The sequence below is a fragment of the Marmota monax genome, unplaced genomic scaffold, assembly GCF_021218885.2.
Source record: "Marmota monax isolate L192 unplaced genomic scaffold, Marmota_monax_Labrador192_F-V1.1 WCK01_AAM20220418_F8-fsc00108, whole genome shotgun sequence".
Taxonomy (NCBI): Eukaryota; Metazoa; Chordata; class Mammalia; order Rodentia; family Sciuridae; genus Marmota; species Marmota monax.
Genome location: NW_026694593.1, coordinates 63,467 through 79,633, shown reverse-complemented (window position 1 = coordinate 79,633; position 16,167 = coordinate 63,467). Strand labels below are relative to the sequence as shown.

General features: G+C 43.0%; 1 protein-coding gene across 3 annotated transcripts in view; it reads left to right on the top strand.

Moving 5' to 3' along the window:
- Positions 1-15,959, top strand: part of LOC124077540 (SLAM family member 9-like) — a 44,538-nt gene extending 28,579 nt beyond the window's left edge. The window contains exons 3-6 of one of the 3 annotated variants that reach the window (XM_046421989.2): positions 8,845-9,144; positions 11,410-11,520; positions 11,824-11,918; positions 14,144-15,955. In XM_046421989.2, the coding sequence (XP_046277945.1) occupies positions 8,845-9,144; positions 11,410-11,520; positions 11,824-11,918; positions 14,144-14,284 (647 nt within the window). In that variant the 3' untranslated portion in view covers positions 14,285-15,955. Of the gene's footprint in view, positions 1-8,844; positions 9,145-11,409; positions 11,919-14,143 lie in introns of all 3 variants that reach the window. The other 2 variants (XM_046421987.2, XM_046421986.2) reach the window with 2 other exon arrangements.
- The last annotated feature ends 208 nt before the right edge of the window (positions 15,960-16,167 follow it).

Sequence of the window (16,167 nt, the reverse complement as noted above, 5' to 3'; positions counted from 1 at the left end):
CCTAGAGGCATCAGAAAAATGGTCAAATAAAGAACTCAAGGAATACCTTAGACAGATGGAATGGAATCTTAAAGAGGATATGAGACAGCAAATTCAAACAATGAAAGAACACATTGAAAATGAATTACATAAACAGATAAAAGAAGCAAATAAGCATCTTTATCAGGAGATAGAGATAATAAAAAAATCAAACAATAATTCTAGAAATGAAGGAAACTATAAACCAAATTAAAAACTCAAATGAGAGTATCACTAACAGAGTGGAGCAAGTAGAAGCCAGAACGTCAGATAATGAAGACAAAATATATCATCTTGAAAAGAGTCTAGCCAACTCAGAAAGGCTGGTAAAAAATCACGAGAAAAACATCCAAGAGATATGGGATAACATAAAAAAACCAAACTTAAGAGTCATCAGGATAGAGGAAGGTATAGAGGTTCAAACCAAGGGAATGAGCAACCTGCTGAATGAAATAATTATAGAAAACGTTCCAGAAATAAAAAATGAAACAGATGTACAAATTGTAGATGCATACAGGACACTGAGCATACAAAATCACAGTAGACCAACGCCAAGACACATTCTCATGAAGACATCCAATATACAGAACAAAGAGAAAATATTAAAAGCTACATGAGAAAGGAGGCAGATTATATTCAGGGGTAAACCAATAAGGTTAACAACGGATTTTTCATCACAGATGCTGAAAGCAAGAAGATCCTGGAACAACGTATTTCAAACACTGAAAGACATTTGTACATTGTTGGTGGGACTGCAAATTGGTGCGACCAATTTGGAAAGCAGTATGGAGATTCCTGGGAAAGCTGGGAATGGAACCACCATTTGACCCAGCTATTGCCCTTCTTGGACTATTCCCTGAAGACCTTAAAAGAGCATACTATAGGGATGCTGCTACATCGATGTTCATAGCAGCACAATTCACAATAGCTAGACTGTGGAACCAACCTAGATGCCCTTCAATAGATGAATGGATTAAAAAAATGTGGCATTTATACACAATGGAGTATTACTACGCACTAAAAAATGACAAAATCATGGAATTTGCAGGGAAATGGATGGTACTAGAGCAGATTATGCTAAGTGAAGCTAGCCAATCCCTAAAAAACAAATGCCAAATGTCATCTTTGATATAAGGAGAGCAACTAAGAACAGAATAGGGAGGAAGAGCATGAGAAGAAGATCACCATTAAACAGGGTCGAGAGGGGGGAGGGAAAGAGAGGAAGAAGGGAAATTGCATGGTAAAGGAAGGAGACCCTCATTGTTATACAAAATTACATATAAGAGGAAGTGAGGGGAAAGGGGGAAAAAACAAGAGAGAGAAATGAATTACAGTAGATGGGGTAGAGAGAGAAGATGGGAGGAGAGGGGAGGGGAGGGGAGGGGGGGATAGTAGAGGATAGGAAGGGCAGCAGAATACAAAAGACACTAGTATGGCAGTATGGAAAAAAGTGGATGTGGAACCGATGTGAATCTGCAAGATGTATACGGGGTAAAAATGGGAGTTCATAATCTGCTTGAATCAAATGTATGAAATATGATATGTCAAGAGCTTTGTAATGTTTTGAACAACTAATAAAAAAATAAAATTCAACCCTGAGGACCTAAAAAAAAAAGAAAATGGAATAATTATAATATCAGGTTTAGATCCAATTAATTGTAAAACTTTCATTCTACCTTCAATTACTAATTGAGCAATAGAGTCATGGAAAGGAATTAATGTCTTTTGGGGAGAGTGGGCTAAATGAATCCACTCAATAACTCCCAATCTTTGCCATATGGCTCCCACAGGGGTATGTACCATTGGAAATATTAATAAATATATTAGTTTTTGAGGAATAATCCTAGTAAGCTGTGCATTTTAAATTGCACTTTCAATCCCTTTTAAAGCTGTTCTAGCCTCTATTGTCAGCTGACATGGAGAGGTTGGAGAAGGATCTCCTTGCAATATCTGAAATAAAGGATTTAAAACAGAAGTAGTCAGTTTTAAGGATGGCCTCAGCCAATTAATATCTCCTAATAATTTTTGAAAGTCATTAAGGGTATGTAATTCCTTAACTTTTATCTGTAGATTTTGAGGATGGATTGTACATCCTTGGATTATCTGACCTAAATATTGAAAGGGAGGCATATTTTGTATCTTTTGAGGAGCAATGCACAAACCCATTGCTGTAAGTGAAGCCTCTAACTGAGTAAAAGTTTCTGAAAGTACTTCTGGATTAGCATGAGCCAATAATATATCATCCATAAAATGAATAATATATGCATCAGGAAAATTATCTCTTATAGGAGCTATTGCTTGACCCACAAATTTTTGACATCAAGTAGGACTATTACGCAGCCCTTGAGGTCTTGAGGCAAGACCTTCCAGCAATATCTTTTAACAGGTTCTTTAAAATTAATTGCTGTGACATTGAAAGCAAAATTTTCACAATCCTCAGGATGCAACCTTATTGAGAAAAAACAATCTTTGAGATCTATTACCATTAAGCTATAGTTTAGGGGAACTGCTGTGGGGGAAGGGAGTCCGGGCTGTAATGATCCCATAGGCTGAGTTGCATGGTTTATTGCCCTTAAATCCTGTAGTAACCTCCAATTACCTGACTTTTTCTTAATAACAAAAATGGGGATGTTCCAAGGACTAAGCGTTGATTCTATATGACCAGCCTGAAGTTGTTCCTCAACTAACATATGAATTATGTTAAGTTTTTCCCCTGAGATGGGCCACTGAGAAATCTATATAGGCTCTTCTGTGAGCCAGATGATCTTTTCTGCTGTCTTTTGGATCGGGGAGACACTCAGGGCCCCAAGTAAAAATTTTGGTTTGGAGTATTTACTAATCTCTGTTGAGGATACTGGTTTGTAAGCAGATATTCTCCTTGATAAGTTCCCTCATTATCTCCAGGAAGAAGCCCTTGATTAATTTCCTCAAATGATCTCATAGAATTTGGAGTTACTACTAATAATTCTATTTTGCTTAATATATCTCTTCCCCATAGGTTTATTGGTAAGGACTCTCACACATAAGGTTTAAAAACTCCACTGTTCCCATCAGGATCCTCCCAATGGAAATAATTTGCACTTTGAGCAGGCTGTGTGAAATTTGTTCAATTAACTCTAGATTAGCTGGTACTATATGTAAGGGCCAATTTTTAGGCCAGAATCAACTAGACAGGGCTTAAATATCGGCACCTGTGCCCACCACGCCTTTGAACTTTTTATGATTAATTTTAAGTTCTAGTAGGGTGCGCTCCTGCCGCACTAATTGAGACCGGTACACTCTGTCTGGCGGTTTTGAAACTGAATTTACTTGTGAGTGTCCATCCGAATTACAGGCTAATAAAATTAATTGAGCAAATGTATTTTTTTGAGTAAGCCAAAGGGCATAATTTGATTTTACAGTAACATTTAATTCTCCTTCAAAATAAGAATCTATTACTCCAGGTATTACCTCGATGGCCCCTTTTAATTTGTTACATCCCAAAATTAACCCTATACTTTCTCTGGGGAGTGGCCCCCCAAAAATCCCAGTAGGGATTTGTTGTGGCCCTAATTCAGGATTTAATTCAATTTTCATTGAGTGTCGTAAAGAAACTGTGAGATTTGCTCCAGTAAAAGCGGTGGCCCCCCATGATTGGCGGTGATGATGTTAAATTGTGCAACCTTTCTTTTAGTTCCCCTGTTTTTTCAGCCTGGGGAGGGGCCTATTGGAAGTTTTTTGTCTTCCTACCAGGCGGAAGTGAGGGCAAGAAGGCGGGCTGATCAGCGCCATCTTGGTCCACCATGTGGTCTTCAACCCTGTAATATCTACTACCAACAGCATAGGGAGCCCTGGGCTTAAAATTACGAGCATTACAATTCCGCGCATAATGGCCGGTCCTCCTACAATGAAAACATTTTCCGTGGGGTCTGCTTATTAATTTTGGAGGCTGCAGAGTTTGTTTTAAAGCCTCGACGAGCGTAATTGTTTGTAAATGGGCTGGATCGATATCAGAACACAAGCGAATAAATTCTGAAACTGTGCCCTTTTTTCTATGGGGTCTGAGAACATCTTGACAATATTTATTTGCACTTTCAAATGCCAATTGCTTAACAATAACTCACAAGCACCTGGATCACCAATGGAACGGTTTGCAGTTTGGTAGAGCCATGCTACGAAATCAGAATAAAGCTTATTGGGACCTTGTTTAACTTTAGTCAGAACTAAGCTAGATTGGTCCCTGGAGACAATCTGTCTCCAGGCATACTTTGCACAGGCTATAATCTAATCATACACTGAAAATTCATAATTTGGCTGCCTTTCCAAATCAATAAATTCACCCATTCCTAAAAAATCTCCATGGGTGTTTGGAAATCTTGCCTCTGATTCCTTTCTGCTTGCTCGGAACAAAAGTCTGTCCAGTATGACCTCCAAAGTAGGAAATCCCCCCACTCAAGCAAGCCCTGGTGATGGAAATCCAGTCACTCGGTGGGAGCGGTTGAGAGCAAATAATCTCAAGCAAGTTCTGCACGAATGGTGAATTTGGACCTTAGACCTCACAGGCGTTTTTTAACTCTTTAATAGTTTTAAAAGGAATTATCAAGTGGACGCGAACACGCTGGTCTTGATCATTAACCTGTTCAAAAACTGGGAAGAGCTGAAATTTGCTAGTATCTTCCCCGGCTTCCTATGCCTTCCTAATTCCCCACTGGAATGGAGTAAGAAAAGTCATTGCCAGCTCAGAGTATCTGTTAAAATTTGTCCTTTTAACAGACAATGGCTGAATTCGAATGGCCAGGGCAGGTGCTGTTAAGCACAGCCTATTGAAATTCCCTGGTAAATCCTGGATTTCATTGTCTGATTCCTCTCCCTCAGACTGCGATTCCTCGGTAGATTCTCCCCTGTTGCCATCTTGAATTTGAGCTTGTAAGCCACATGGAAGAGAAGGACTTTCTATCTCTCTATGAATTTCTTCTGGATTCTCCTATCTGGGAGAAGGACCTACTACCCCCCTCAGAGGCTTCCTCTCTATGATCTCCCTCTCAATGTTCTTCCTCCAGACTACTCTGGCTTGGCTCAGGCAAGGCTAAGTTTTTTACTTTTGATTTTGCCCAGAGGTTTTTTGTTTGAATATAATTTGTCTTAGTTTTTAGACTGCTTAGAGGAAAGGAGATTTCCTTAGCCTCAGGCAATTTTTCCATTTGAATAGACTTAATGGCTCCCTGAATACCTTTCAATAGATCTTGGGGGGGTGGGGCTCGGACTGTGGCCCACGTAATCAAAAAGACGGATCTCTAATGCAGTCTAAACCTTTTGAATATTCTCAAAATTTCCAGGTAATTCATTAGAAAGGCAAATTTTATGTAATTTCCTTCCTAATTTGTCCCAAGTATGTAAATTTGGTGAATCTTGGTCACAAAACCAAGGGCAAAATTCACCTACACCCTTTAAGAATTGTAGCAACTGAGTCTTTTTAATTTGCTTTCCCTTCTGATTAATTATTGTCTCTAAAATAGTCAAATACATGTCTTTATCAGTAGAAGATGAATTCCCCATTATTAAAATTTTTAACGTCCCTTTGCTCCAAAAACTGCCTGGTACTTCCATGACCCTAAAAATGTTACAAATTCCATATTTCTATAGCATGCTCCCTAACTCAAGCTAGTCAATTTACTCACGCCTCACTGCTAGGCACCACTTCTGCCATGCGACCAGTGCTGGCTTCATGAAAAAAGGTTCGATTCATAAGTAATTGCTAGGGAATTTTAAATTAAAGAGACAGGCTCTCATTACCTTTAATACCAGCTCCAGGACGGCTTCTCCAAGCTCCTGCCTCCAGCCACCTAATGTGATGGCAAGATTTACAGAAGAGATGAGAGAGAGAGAGAGAGAGAGAGAGAGAGAGAGAGAGAGAGAGAGAGAGAGAACACACCAGAGAGTGGGCTTTTATTGGGGAACAAAAACTTCCGGGGAAATCCCATCCAATGAAGGTTAAGGGGGGGCAGCATCCCAAGGTCAGGGGTGACGATTGGGTCTTCAGGGCAGTGGCCAGGCACGCCTCTGCACGGACAAGCCCTCTGACCTGGGAAAGGGTGGGGAAGGCTCTACCACAGCTGTGTCTGAGCGCCTCTCACCCAGCCAGGGAGGTAACTCAAATCACATGCGAGGATAGCCTCCCACAAGAACAGATCCCTGGCTACCTTTCTAATTTTTTTCTGAGACTATGGATGGATTCAAGCTTTCTCCTTTGTTTTTTTCTTTTTTTATCTTTTTCCTTCTCCTTCGTTGTCATCGTCTCTGCCTCCTCCTTCACATTCTCTTCCTCCTTCTCCTTCTTATCCTTTATCATTATCCTCTCCACCTCCTCCTTTCTTCTCATCTTCCTCTCCTTCATCATGATCTTTTCCTCCTCCTCCTTGGTCTCCCCCTCCTCCTCTTACTCCCCCACCCTTTCTTTAGAAATACAGGCCATTGAACCCCAGGGTGCTCTACCACTGAATTATAGAAACTACATACCCAGCCCCCCACTTTTTTTTGAGGAAGCATCTTGCAAAGTTTCTGAGGTTGGCCTTGAATGGGATTCTCTTGCCTCAGCCTCCCAAGTAGCTGGGGTTATAGATGTGGGCCTGTGCCTGCCTTCTCTCTCTCTCTCTCTCTCTCTCTCTCTCTCTCTCTATATATATATATATATATATATATATATATATATATATATATATATGGAAAACACTTTTTATGTCTGTAGTTATGCTCCAATTCTCATTCCTAGTATCACTTACTTATGGCTTAAATGTTTTAGTCATAGGAATCAATATTTTTTCTTTAGATGGGTCATTTTTTTAAAAATTAGATTTTGGTGTTGCTGATTTAATAGCTCTTTTTTAAATTGTCCTTTAGGCATATGCTTGATAACAGTTAGAATAAAACTTGATTTTCAAAGGCTTACTGAGTTGGATTTATGTTTCTCATATAACAGGGAGCAGGGGACAGCATTTGCTGGCATTGGCTAGCGCTCAGCCTTCTCGCTGGGGACCTGGGCTGGCTCTGTCCGCTCTGCCGTCCTAGGCGCCCAGGTCTTATAGATCCTGTGCTGTGGTCTGCCGGCTCCAGGATGGCTGTTATCCAAATGCTGTTCTGCAATCAAGGCAGCGAAAGAGAAGGGTGGGGGTGGGGGGGATTCTTTCTCATTTTGAGGCTTTGTCTCCTCAGGAATGAAGACCTGTCCTTCCCTCCACCAAATCCCCGCTTGACTTCATTGGTCAAGACTGCGATGGCAAGAAGATTTGAGAGACTGAGAATGTAGCTCTGCCACTCTGGACAGCAGATGGAGGGAGGCAGGGATGGAATGGGGGCTGGGCCTGAATGTGGGCAGAGCGACCTGGACTGGACACCTGGCCACTAATGTTTGTTTCTACCTGTATGACATCCTCCCCTCCAACCTGATCTGTCCACCAAAATAGTGGGGGAGTCAATGATTTATTCTTGAACTTCCAGTAGTTTTGTTTTGTAACATTTATACATTCTTATACTGTGTTGTTAGATACATAATAACTATAATAAGTTTAGTAACTAATAGGATTAAAGACAAGGGTAATTCTGTTATTAATCCAACAAAAACAAAAAAAGTTTTTTATTTAACATACTTTTTTGTTGTTGTTGTTGAATTGACAACAGAATTACCCTGTACTTTAATCTCTCTGTTTGGCCCATTTGTTGTGTTTCCAAATCTTATATTGTTTGCAGTTTGCAGTAATTGTTGCCACATTTACTATTATGTTATTGATATTTTTTCTGGTCTTTTTTTCGTATTTTTCTTTTTAATATTTTTATGTCATTAGATAGTATAAAGAGCACACTAGGTTTATCCAATCTGAGTGTCTTGGCCTTATTTTAATAGTGGGTGCTAATGCATGTAAGTGTACTTCAATATTTCACATGTATGAATTTGCTCTTGACATCTTATTTAATATTTTCTGTTTAACATAACTTTTTTTTGCTTTTGTTAGATTGATAACATAATTCTCCTGTACTTTAATCCTATTGGTTACTAAACTTAAGATTTTACTTCAGCATTTAAAGTTAATCAGCATATTTTTTCCCTCTGAACAAAACAAGAACTTTATCATGTTTTTCCATTGTATTTGCAACTCCCCTATCTTATGAATATCTATTATATACATACATACACATTTATATGTACATATAATACTCACATGTGTGTATATATTTACGCAATGATAATCATATGTGATGTTTACTGAATTATCTAGATTTGACTGTAGGTCTTGCTCTTTGATCACTGCTGTATCCTGTTTCTTTTATTCTTAAATTCATTTTGCATTTTTACCCTGCATATTGTTGAATTCCTTTAAAAGAGGTGATTAGCTTTCAAAGCACTTGAGTGACCTAAAGTGTCTTTGTTTGCCCTTGTAATTCAATGCTAGGTGAGTAGAGTATAAAATTCTAGTTTCAAGTCCATTTTCTTATAAAGGTCATGGAAAATACCTGAGCAGGGTGACTTTAAGGAACTTAAGAATCATGGGACAATGGTGAGGACCAGGGCAGCCTGGGAAAGGTCCAGGAAGTGATCCTCACCTTGCTCCTTGGATTAGATGGATGATGAGGAGCTTTAGGTCCCCTCTCTGAGCAGAAAAGGCTTCAGCCATCTGCCTGTGGCCTGGGAGTCAGAACCACTGGGGAGTGTGGTGAGGGGTAGGCTCCTTCCCCAGGCCTGCATTTAGAAAACTGGCAACATCTCACTGCTGTATCACCTAGGGAGAATGGCTGATGTACTAGGGTGAGCCTCCAGTTCTGAAGATGTTTCTCTTTTGTTCCTTCTTATTCCAGAGCCCATCCCTAAACCCCAAATTCAGATTCATTCATTATCCAACACACCAGGCTGGTGCAATGTCAGTCTGGAGTGTGGGACCCCAGAGACTTCAGAGAACTCGACAGTGACCTGGTTGAGCAACGGCTTTCCCAGGGAGCTGGAGCAGAGAGGGACACTGTCAGCTGCCTCCAACTCTAGGAATCTCAGCCTGAGCCTGCCCCTGAGTCAGTCACATGGCCATCTCACCTGTGTGGTCAGCAACTCTGCAGACCAGAAGAATGCAACCGTAGACCTGGGGAGCATCTGCCCACAGAGGGGTGAGTGTGGTCTCCCAGGAGGGGTGATGGAAATGGGATGGCAGTGAATGGGGATGGGTACCAAGTTGGGGAGGACTCAGGACAGTGATGGGACTGAGGAGTTCACTTGGTACAACCTGAAGATCCCCACTTCAGTGAACAACCACATTCTCATGAAGGTCTTCAAATCTGCAAGTCCAGGAGTTGGGCCAGTGTATGGAGACTGCAGCATCCCCGGTACTTACATACAGGACTGTTTTAGTTGCTTTTTCACTGCTGTGACTGAAAGACTCAACCAGAACAACTGTAGAGGAGAAAAGGTTTATCTAAGGGCTCACGGTTTCACAGGTCTTAGTTCCTATACAGCCAGTCCACAGGGCTCCAGGTGAGGTTGAACATCATGGCAGAAGAGTGTGGCAGAGGGAAGCAGCTCACATGATGATTAGGAGACAGAGAGAGACTCAGTTCTTCAGATGCAAAACATATACCCCATAGCCACACCCCTAATGAACCACTTCCTTCACCACACCCCACCTGCCTCCAGTCACCACTCAGTTAGTCCCATCAGGAATCAATTCTCTCGTTAGATTAACACTATGACCCAATCATTTCTCCACCAAACCTTGCATTGTCTCACACGTGAGCTTTTAGGGGACACCACATCTAAACCCCAACAGGCTGGCATGTGGGCATCCCAGTTCCCAGTATCATAGAGCCTGGGAGGCTGAATTAGTCATCAGAATCCAAGCAAGGTAGGGGGAGGACTCAAGGAGTAGGTGAACCCTCAGTGCCCACCCCCACCCCCAGACAAATGTCTGCACCCCAGACATCTCCTTCGAGGATGTTTAACATCTCTGACTATGTAAGCCACTGTCAGCGCCCTCTGGACAGCATGAGCACCTGCAGCCACCATGACTAACCAGTGCACTTCCCAGAGTCAGCCTTCGGGCTCACCTGGGCTGTGTAAAAGGCCTTCAAGGTGTGTTAGCTCTTATAAAGGAGCCATGTTTCATAAAGACCAACCCTCCCACCTTCCCAGAATTGCACAGTAGGGGCAGTGGTTGTGCAAAAGGAGGTATGATTATCAGTCACTACCCTGTTCAACCATTGTCTTCCTGACTCTGCCTGTTCCCTCGAGGGGACTTCACATCTCTTCTTTGTAATTTCTTACTCCTCCACTTAGATTCAATCCACAGACTTGCACTGAGTACATACTATATGTTGAGTGGATGGTACATGTGAAAAACAAGATAAGCCCCTTCTCCCTAAGGACAGTGCAGTGGGGACATTGACACATCCTGGCTGTGTGACCATGGATATATTACATAATTTTTAAGCCTTTCTATTTATAAGATGGCTAATATTTTTACCTACTCCACAGTTATTGTTGTGAGATTTGAAAGAGGTAATCTATGTAAACCTATCAATCAATAATTATTGGATAATACATACTAAAATGAGGAAGAAGAAATTTCTAAGTACACAAACACATATATGAATATTTTCTTCTTTTTCTTCTCCTCCTCCTCCTCCTCCTCCTCCTCCTCCTCCTTCTTCTTCTTTTTACCAAAGATTGAACCCAGGGGTGCTTTACCACTGAGATACATCCTCAGCCATTTTTATTTTTTAATTTTGAGAGACAGGGTCTCATTAAGTTGCTCAGGCTGATTTTGAACTTGTGATCCTCCTGCCTCAGCCCCCCGAGTTGCTGAGATTACAGGCATGTGCCACTGCACCTGGCTTGTTTCTAAATAGAAAGCCAGATGTTAAATGCTGAAGTTGAGGCAAATATAAAGAGTGGTTCAAGGAAATAAAAAATAAACTGAGAAACTTCTTAGGAGTTGGGGAAGGTCTGACAGAGAACAACTGAGCTGGGCCTTGAAGGATGAATAGGAGTGTTTTTGTGATAGTCTAAAAAATTCATCACAGACCCAAAGGACAACATGCTCTGAGGTGTGTAGATCCAGATCCTTCCACCCCCTCCCTCTTGCCATATACCTTCCTTCTGGAGGTCTGCAAGGAGAAAAGAGAGGCCAGGATGTACATGGCCACTCTAGGTAGAGGAAGCCTCTGAGGTTTGGCTGCGATTGGACAGAAGACTTGGAAGCAGAAAAATGAAAGAGTCACTGGCCACTCACTGGACAGAGTACGAGAAAGGACATTCTTTCGGGTTGCAGCAAAGTTGGGAGACAGATGGAGCCTGGGTGGTCATGTTTTCCCCCATCCTCTCCCTGGCTTCCACTCCTGGTTGAAACAGATCTGACACCTGGTTGTCCTTGACCTCAGGTTCTTTTCAGAGCAAATGGCTTTGGAGAGGAGTTCTTATCATGGTTCTGGTGGTGAGTCTGGGGGCTGGAGTGTGGATCTGGAAGAGAAAGAAGATGGAGACTGAGAGAGGTAGAAGCTGGGAGACACTGAGGGATGGGGGTGCTGGGGAGCGGCAGTGGATGCAGGCGGCCCTAGAGACAGTTGGCAGCCTGAGAAGTCCATGGGCAGAGAGGCACTTTCCTGGCAGCAGCTGGGGTGGAGCAGAGCTGAGGGTGGGAGGTGGTGCATGCCCAGTGAGGAAGGGCCAAGGGTGGCAGGAACAAGACAGGGTCTGGGCCCCGATTTTACAGCCTGGGAACAATGAGCTTGCCCTGGGCCTGGTGAGGGAATCACTCAATTGCACGCTTTCAATGACAGCAACTGTTCCCCAAGCCCCTCCTAGAGCAGGCTCTGATGACCCGCAGATTGGTGGACTTGACAGCCACGACCTTCCCTATGCAGAGATCAGCCCCCTGAGGCCCACTGAGGTGAGTCTAAGGGAATTGAATTAGGGCAGCTGACATGTACTCAGAGGCGGGAGTCCCAGGATGTCCAGGACACTCTGTCCCACTGTCAGGCTCTGGGTCTGTTCCCTGCCTGGAACAATGTGGCTGCATGTCTGAGGGCCCACAGCATGCTGGGAGCTGTGGTGCAAAGGGAGGTCACCTTGCACATACATCTCCACATCCGCGGTATGGTTGCCTCAGATTCTCACCGCCAGTGAGGAGGAGAGGGAGGCCAAGGGAGGTGACTGACTCAAGGACGCACAGCCTGGCAGTGAGCAAGTTGTCCTAGAACCCTGGAGGAGCTCTTCACCCACAGGCTGAAATGCAGGCCAGAGGAGAGGCCCGAGTGTAAATGGTCGAGGCTTTGGTGGGACTCTGCCGTCAGCTCAAGACCCAGAGGAAGTAAAAGCAGGGTCCCAGCAGGGTGAGCACAAGGGTTTGAGGAGCCACCTTCTTCTGACCCCTGTCCCTCTTCTCCCTGCCTGAGATCCCACCATAGATGCCACCCCTTTGCATATGCTGTCCCCACTGATGAAGTATCCCTGGGCGGGCACCTTGTTGGCCACTGGCCCACAGTTGGAAGTTGGTGCCGTGGTCTCAGATGGAGCGACTCCACCTAGGAGAAGATGGGAGACAGGTTGAGCCAGGGAAGGAGAGGGCCCTGAGGGGAATCCCCAGAAGCAGTGATTCTCAAACTTGAGTGGGTGGCAGAATTCTCTGGAGGGTTTGGCAGAATGGACTCCTGAGTTTCTGATTCAGTGGGTCTGGGGTAGACCTCGAAATTTCCATTTCTACCAAGCTCCCAGGTGACGCTGATACTCCTGGTCTCACACCTTGAGAAACACTGGGCTAAGGGGTGAGTCAGGACAGCTAGTGGAGCTGCAGTCTGCACCCCAGGGATAGCGAGGGGCTGGCTCCTCTCCCCGCCCATCCTCTGACTTCTCTAAGGAGCGAATGACTCGAGATCTTTGAGACCCAGAAATTCCTTGGTCCAGTCCCAGCAACTTATATTGGAGAGTGTGGGAACCCCGAAAGATCACTGGACTTATCCAGAGGACCATGGCAGGACAAGGCAGAACAGGGGTCTCCTCTCTGCTAGCCCGGTGCTTGTCCACTGGCCCCAACTGCCTCAGTGTCTGTCACACTTGCTTCCCTTCTCAGCCCTTCTGAGTTATATCTCCACTTGACTGGGGCCTTCGGGGACTCAGGAAATAGTTCCTTCCCACCTAAGCCCCGGTCCTCCACTACCAGAGCACCACAGGAGAGGGGCACTAATGGCTTTGGGGGGAGAAAGCCAAATCAGGTGACATCCAATTCCAGTTCTTAGCCCTATCCTGCAGTCACCTCAGTTCCTGGCCTTGGGGAGCTCTGCCCTCTGGGAAAAATGAATACCCTCCAGGACACAGGGGAACGAACACAGAATGGGACATGAAGGAGCAGAGTCAGCAGAGAGGGGCATGAAACCCAGCTTGGACACTGACTTCGTTTAACCGTAGAAATGTTACTTTACTTCCCTGGACCTCAGTTTCTTCTTTTAAAAAATGTGGATTGCAAACATAATGCCTGACACTGAGCTGATGCTTTTCCTTGAGAGTAGTCAGTGTGATTTACAAATTTGTTCAACAATTATTTATTGAGTGCCTAAGGTGTTCCTAGAACCGTTCTAATGTGGGTTGAAGGAGTCACCAAAGCAATGAAAGTCCTTCCCCTCAGAGAATCTGCATTCTAGTGAGAGTGAGGGTATCACAGGGTGCCGACACCTCGCAGGGATAATTTTTCCTGCTCAGAAAGGGATAAGCCCCTGAGAAAAATATAGTGTGAAGTAATTAGTGAAGAAATAAGAGACAAAGTCAGAAAAGTAGTTTAAAGGGAGTGCCTGATAGATTCTTCCAGTCCTGGTTGGGAGCTGGAACAGAACTGCCAGAAAATGGATCGGGTCTTTCTTTTAGGGGGTGCATCAAAGGCAGGGATAAAGGTTCAGTGTGGAGGTGGCTGGTGGTCAGGGACACAGGAAGCATCCCGGTGGAGACAGAGCAAGTGGCATTCAAGAGAGGGCCTGAGTGAAGCTGCATTTTGGGGTGTTATCAGGGTTGAGAGGCAGAACTCCCCACTGCTGGAGAAGCCCACAGAGATGTCGCTTGACTGGCTCTTGTATCTGGTTCTGAGAAGCAAACCCAGCCCCCTTCTCACCCCCATTTGAATTGTAGGATAACCTGGACATCTGCCTTGTACAGACCCCCAAGCCGACTCCGGCAGTCCACACTGTTTATGAGAAGATCCATAAAAGCCCAAAACCCAAAGGGTCACCTAGATCAGGAGTGAACTTGGACGATGACAGGCCTTGGTAAAGTTTGTCCCCCCCTCACTCTTCACCCCAAGTTTTCAGCTATCCCTCCTAGACCCCCATTCTTCTTGATCCATCCCACTGAGATAGCAAAGCAGCATGAGCTTCTCCCTTGGGCTCCCCTCTGTTATGACGTGAATGGTTGTGTCTCCCCTAAAATTCATGAGAAGACTCATGAGTGGGATTAGGCATCCCTTTTGCCCTGTTTCCTTCTGCCATGTGAGGACAAAGCTGATGTTCATCCCCTCTGGAGGATGCAGCACCAGGGGGCCAGCAGCCCTACTGGGGCCTTGACCTTGGACTCCCAGTCTTCAGAACAGTGTGAAATGATTTTCTGTTCTTTATAAATTACTGAGTCTGTGGTACTTTGTTATAGCAACATAAACAGACTAAGAAATGTACCAAAGTTTTCTGACTTACAGATTGTGAGCAGTCATTTTGCTTTTTTAAACTTCAAAGTAGGAGAGGCAGACATTTTAGCAGTTTGCCAGACTTCTGATCACTGACCTCTGGCCGGCTTTACCCCCCTTAGGGGATTGAGCATTTTCATGAAGATAATTGGGATGGAAGGCCTTTGAGGAAGATGGGCCTTGGGTGAAGGACTTCCAGAACATCATAGTCAAGCCCACTACCCAAGATAGAGAGGAGTGGGCCTTGACTGGCCAGGCCCATGAGGCCTGTAGATGGAGATCCAGGTCACTTCAGCCCAGGGTGAGAGGGAACATTTCTTGAGTTTGCTGCCTACTGGGTGATTCTCAGCACAGTAAATTTAATGTCTCAGGGCCTCCCAGAATTCAAGTTATTCACAGACCCCTTTACTTTTTAGCGTTTACATTTGGTGGCACTGGGAATCAAACCCAGGGCCCCGTGCATGCTAACTAAGCACATGATCTACCCCTGAGCCACACCTCTAGTCCAGCCCTTTTATTTTTATTACATAACATATGAATAAAGTACAAAAGACAAAAGGTACGTCTTGTTGAAATTCTGATGTTTTCTCAATTTTGCTTCTATTGTAAATAGAGTCTTCTCCTCAGTATAGTTTGTTTGATTGTGAAGAATTATATATATAATTATAATTATATATTATATATTATAATTATATATTAAGCCACATTACTCAATTTCTCAACTGTTTGTAATAGTTGTTTTACTTCATTCCCTTGAATTTCTGGGGTGAATAACCATATTTATCAACAAACAACTGTAAATTTTGCTTCTTTCCAGTTTTTATGCCTCATTCATTTCTCTTGCATGAGTACATTGGTTAGTACCTCCAAAGCCATGTTAAATATAGTGATGATAACATGATAGTTACTTTGTTCCTGACTACAATGTCAATGGTTTCGCCATTATTCATTTTTTTTTTGGGTTAAGGATATCATATTTTATCATGTTACAAAAGTATATATGATTTTTAACAATTTTTTTATTCAAAAACAAAGTGTCAAATTTTATCATTTTCTTTTCAGCATCTGAATATATCGTGTTTTTCAGTTTTTCAATTAACAACACATTAATAGAGTTCTGTTCTTGAATTACTGAAATGAACCCCACTTAATGTAGTCTTTTATTTTGCTGTTTGATATTATTTTTATTTGGGATTTTTGCATCATTATTCATAAATGAAATTATATTGTATTCATTTTATTTTTATCAGTTTCTTATGTGTGTTATGCTTATTAAATACTCTTTTTATCCTCAATTTTTATAATCAAATGCAAATTTGCTTTATTGTCCACATGAGAAAATTCTTTTTAAAGAATTCTTATTACCCAGTGTTGATGTAAATCATTTTATAATAATGTTAATTAAAGATATGCAAACATAAAACTACGTATAAATCACTTTTTATTATTATAAGCCAAAAAGAGGTATGTAAAGTGA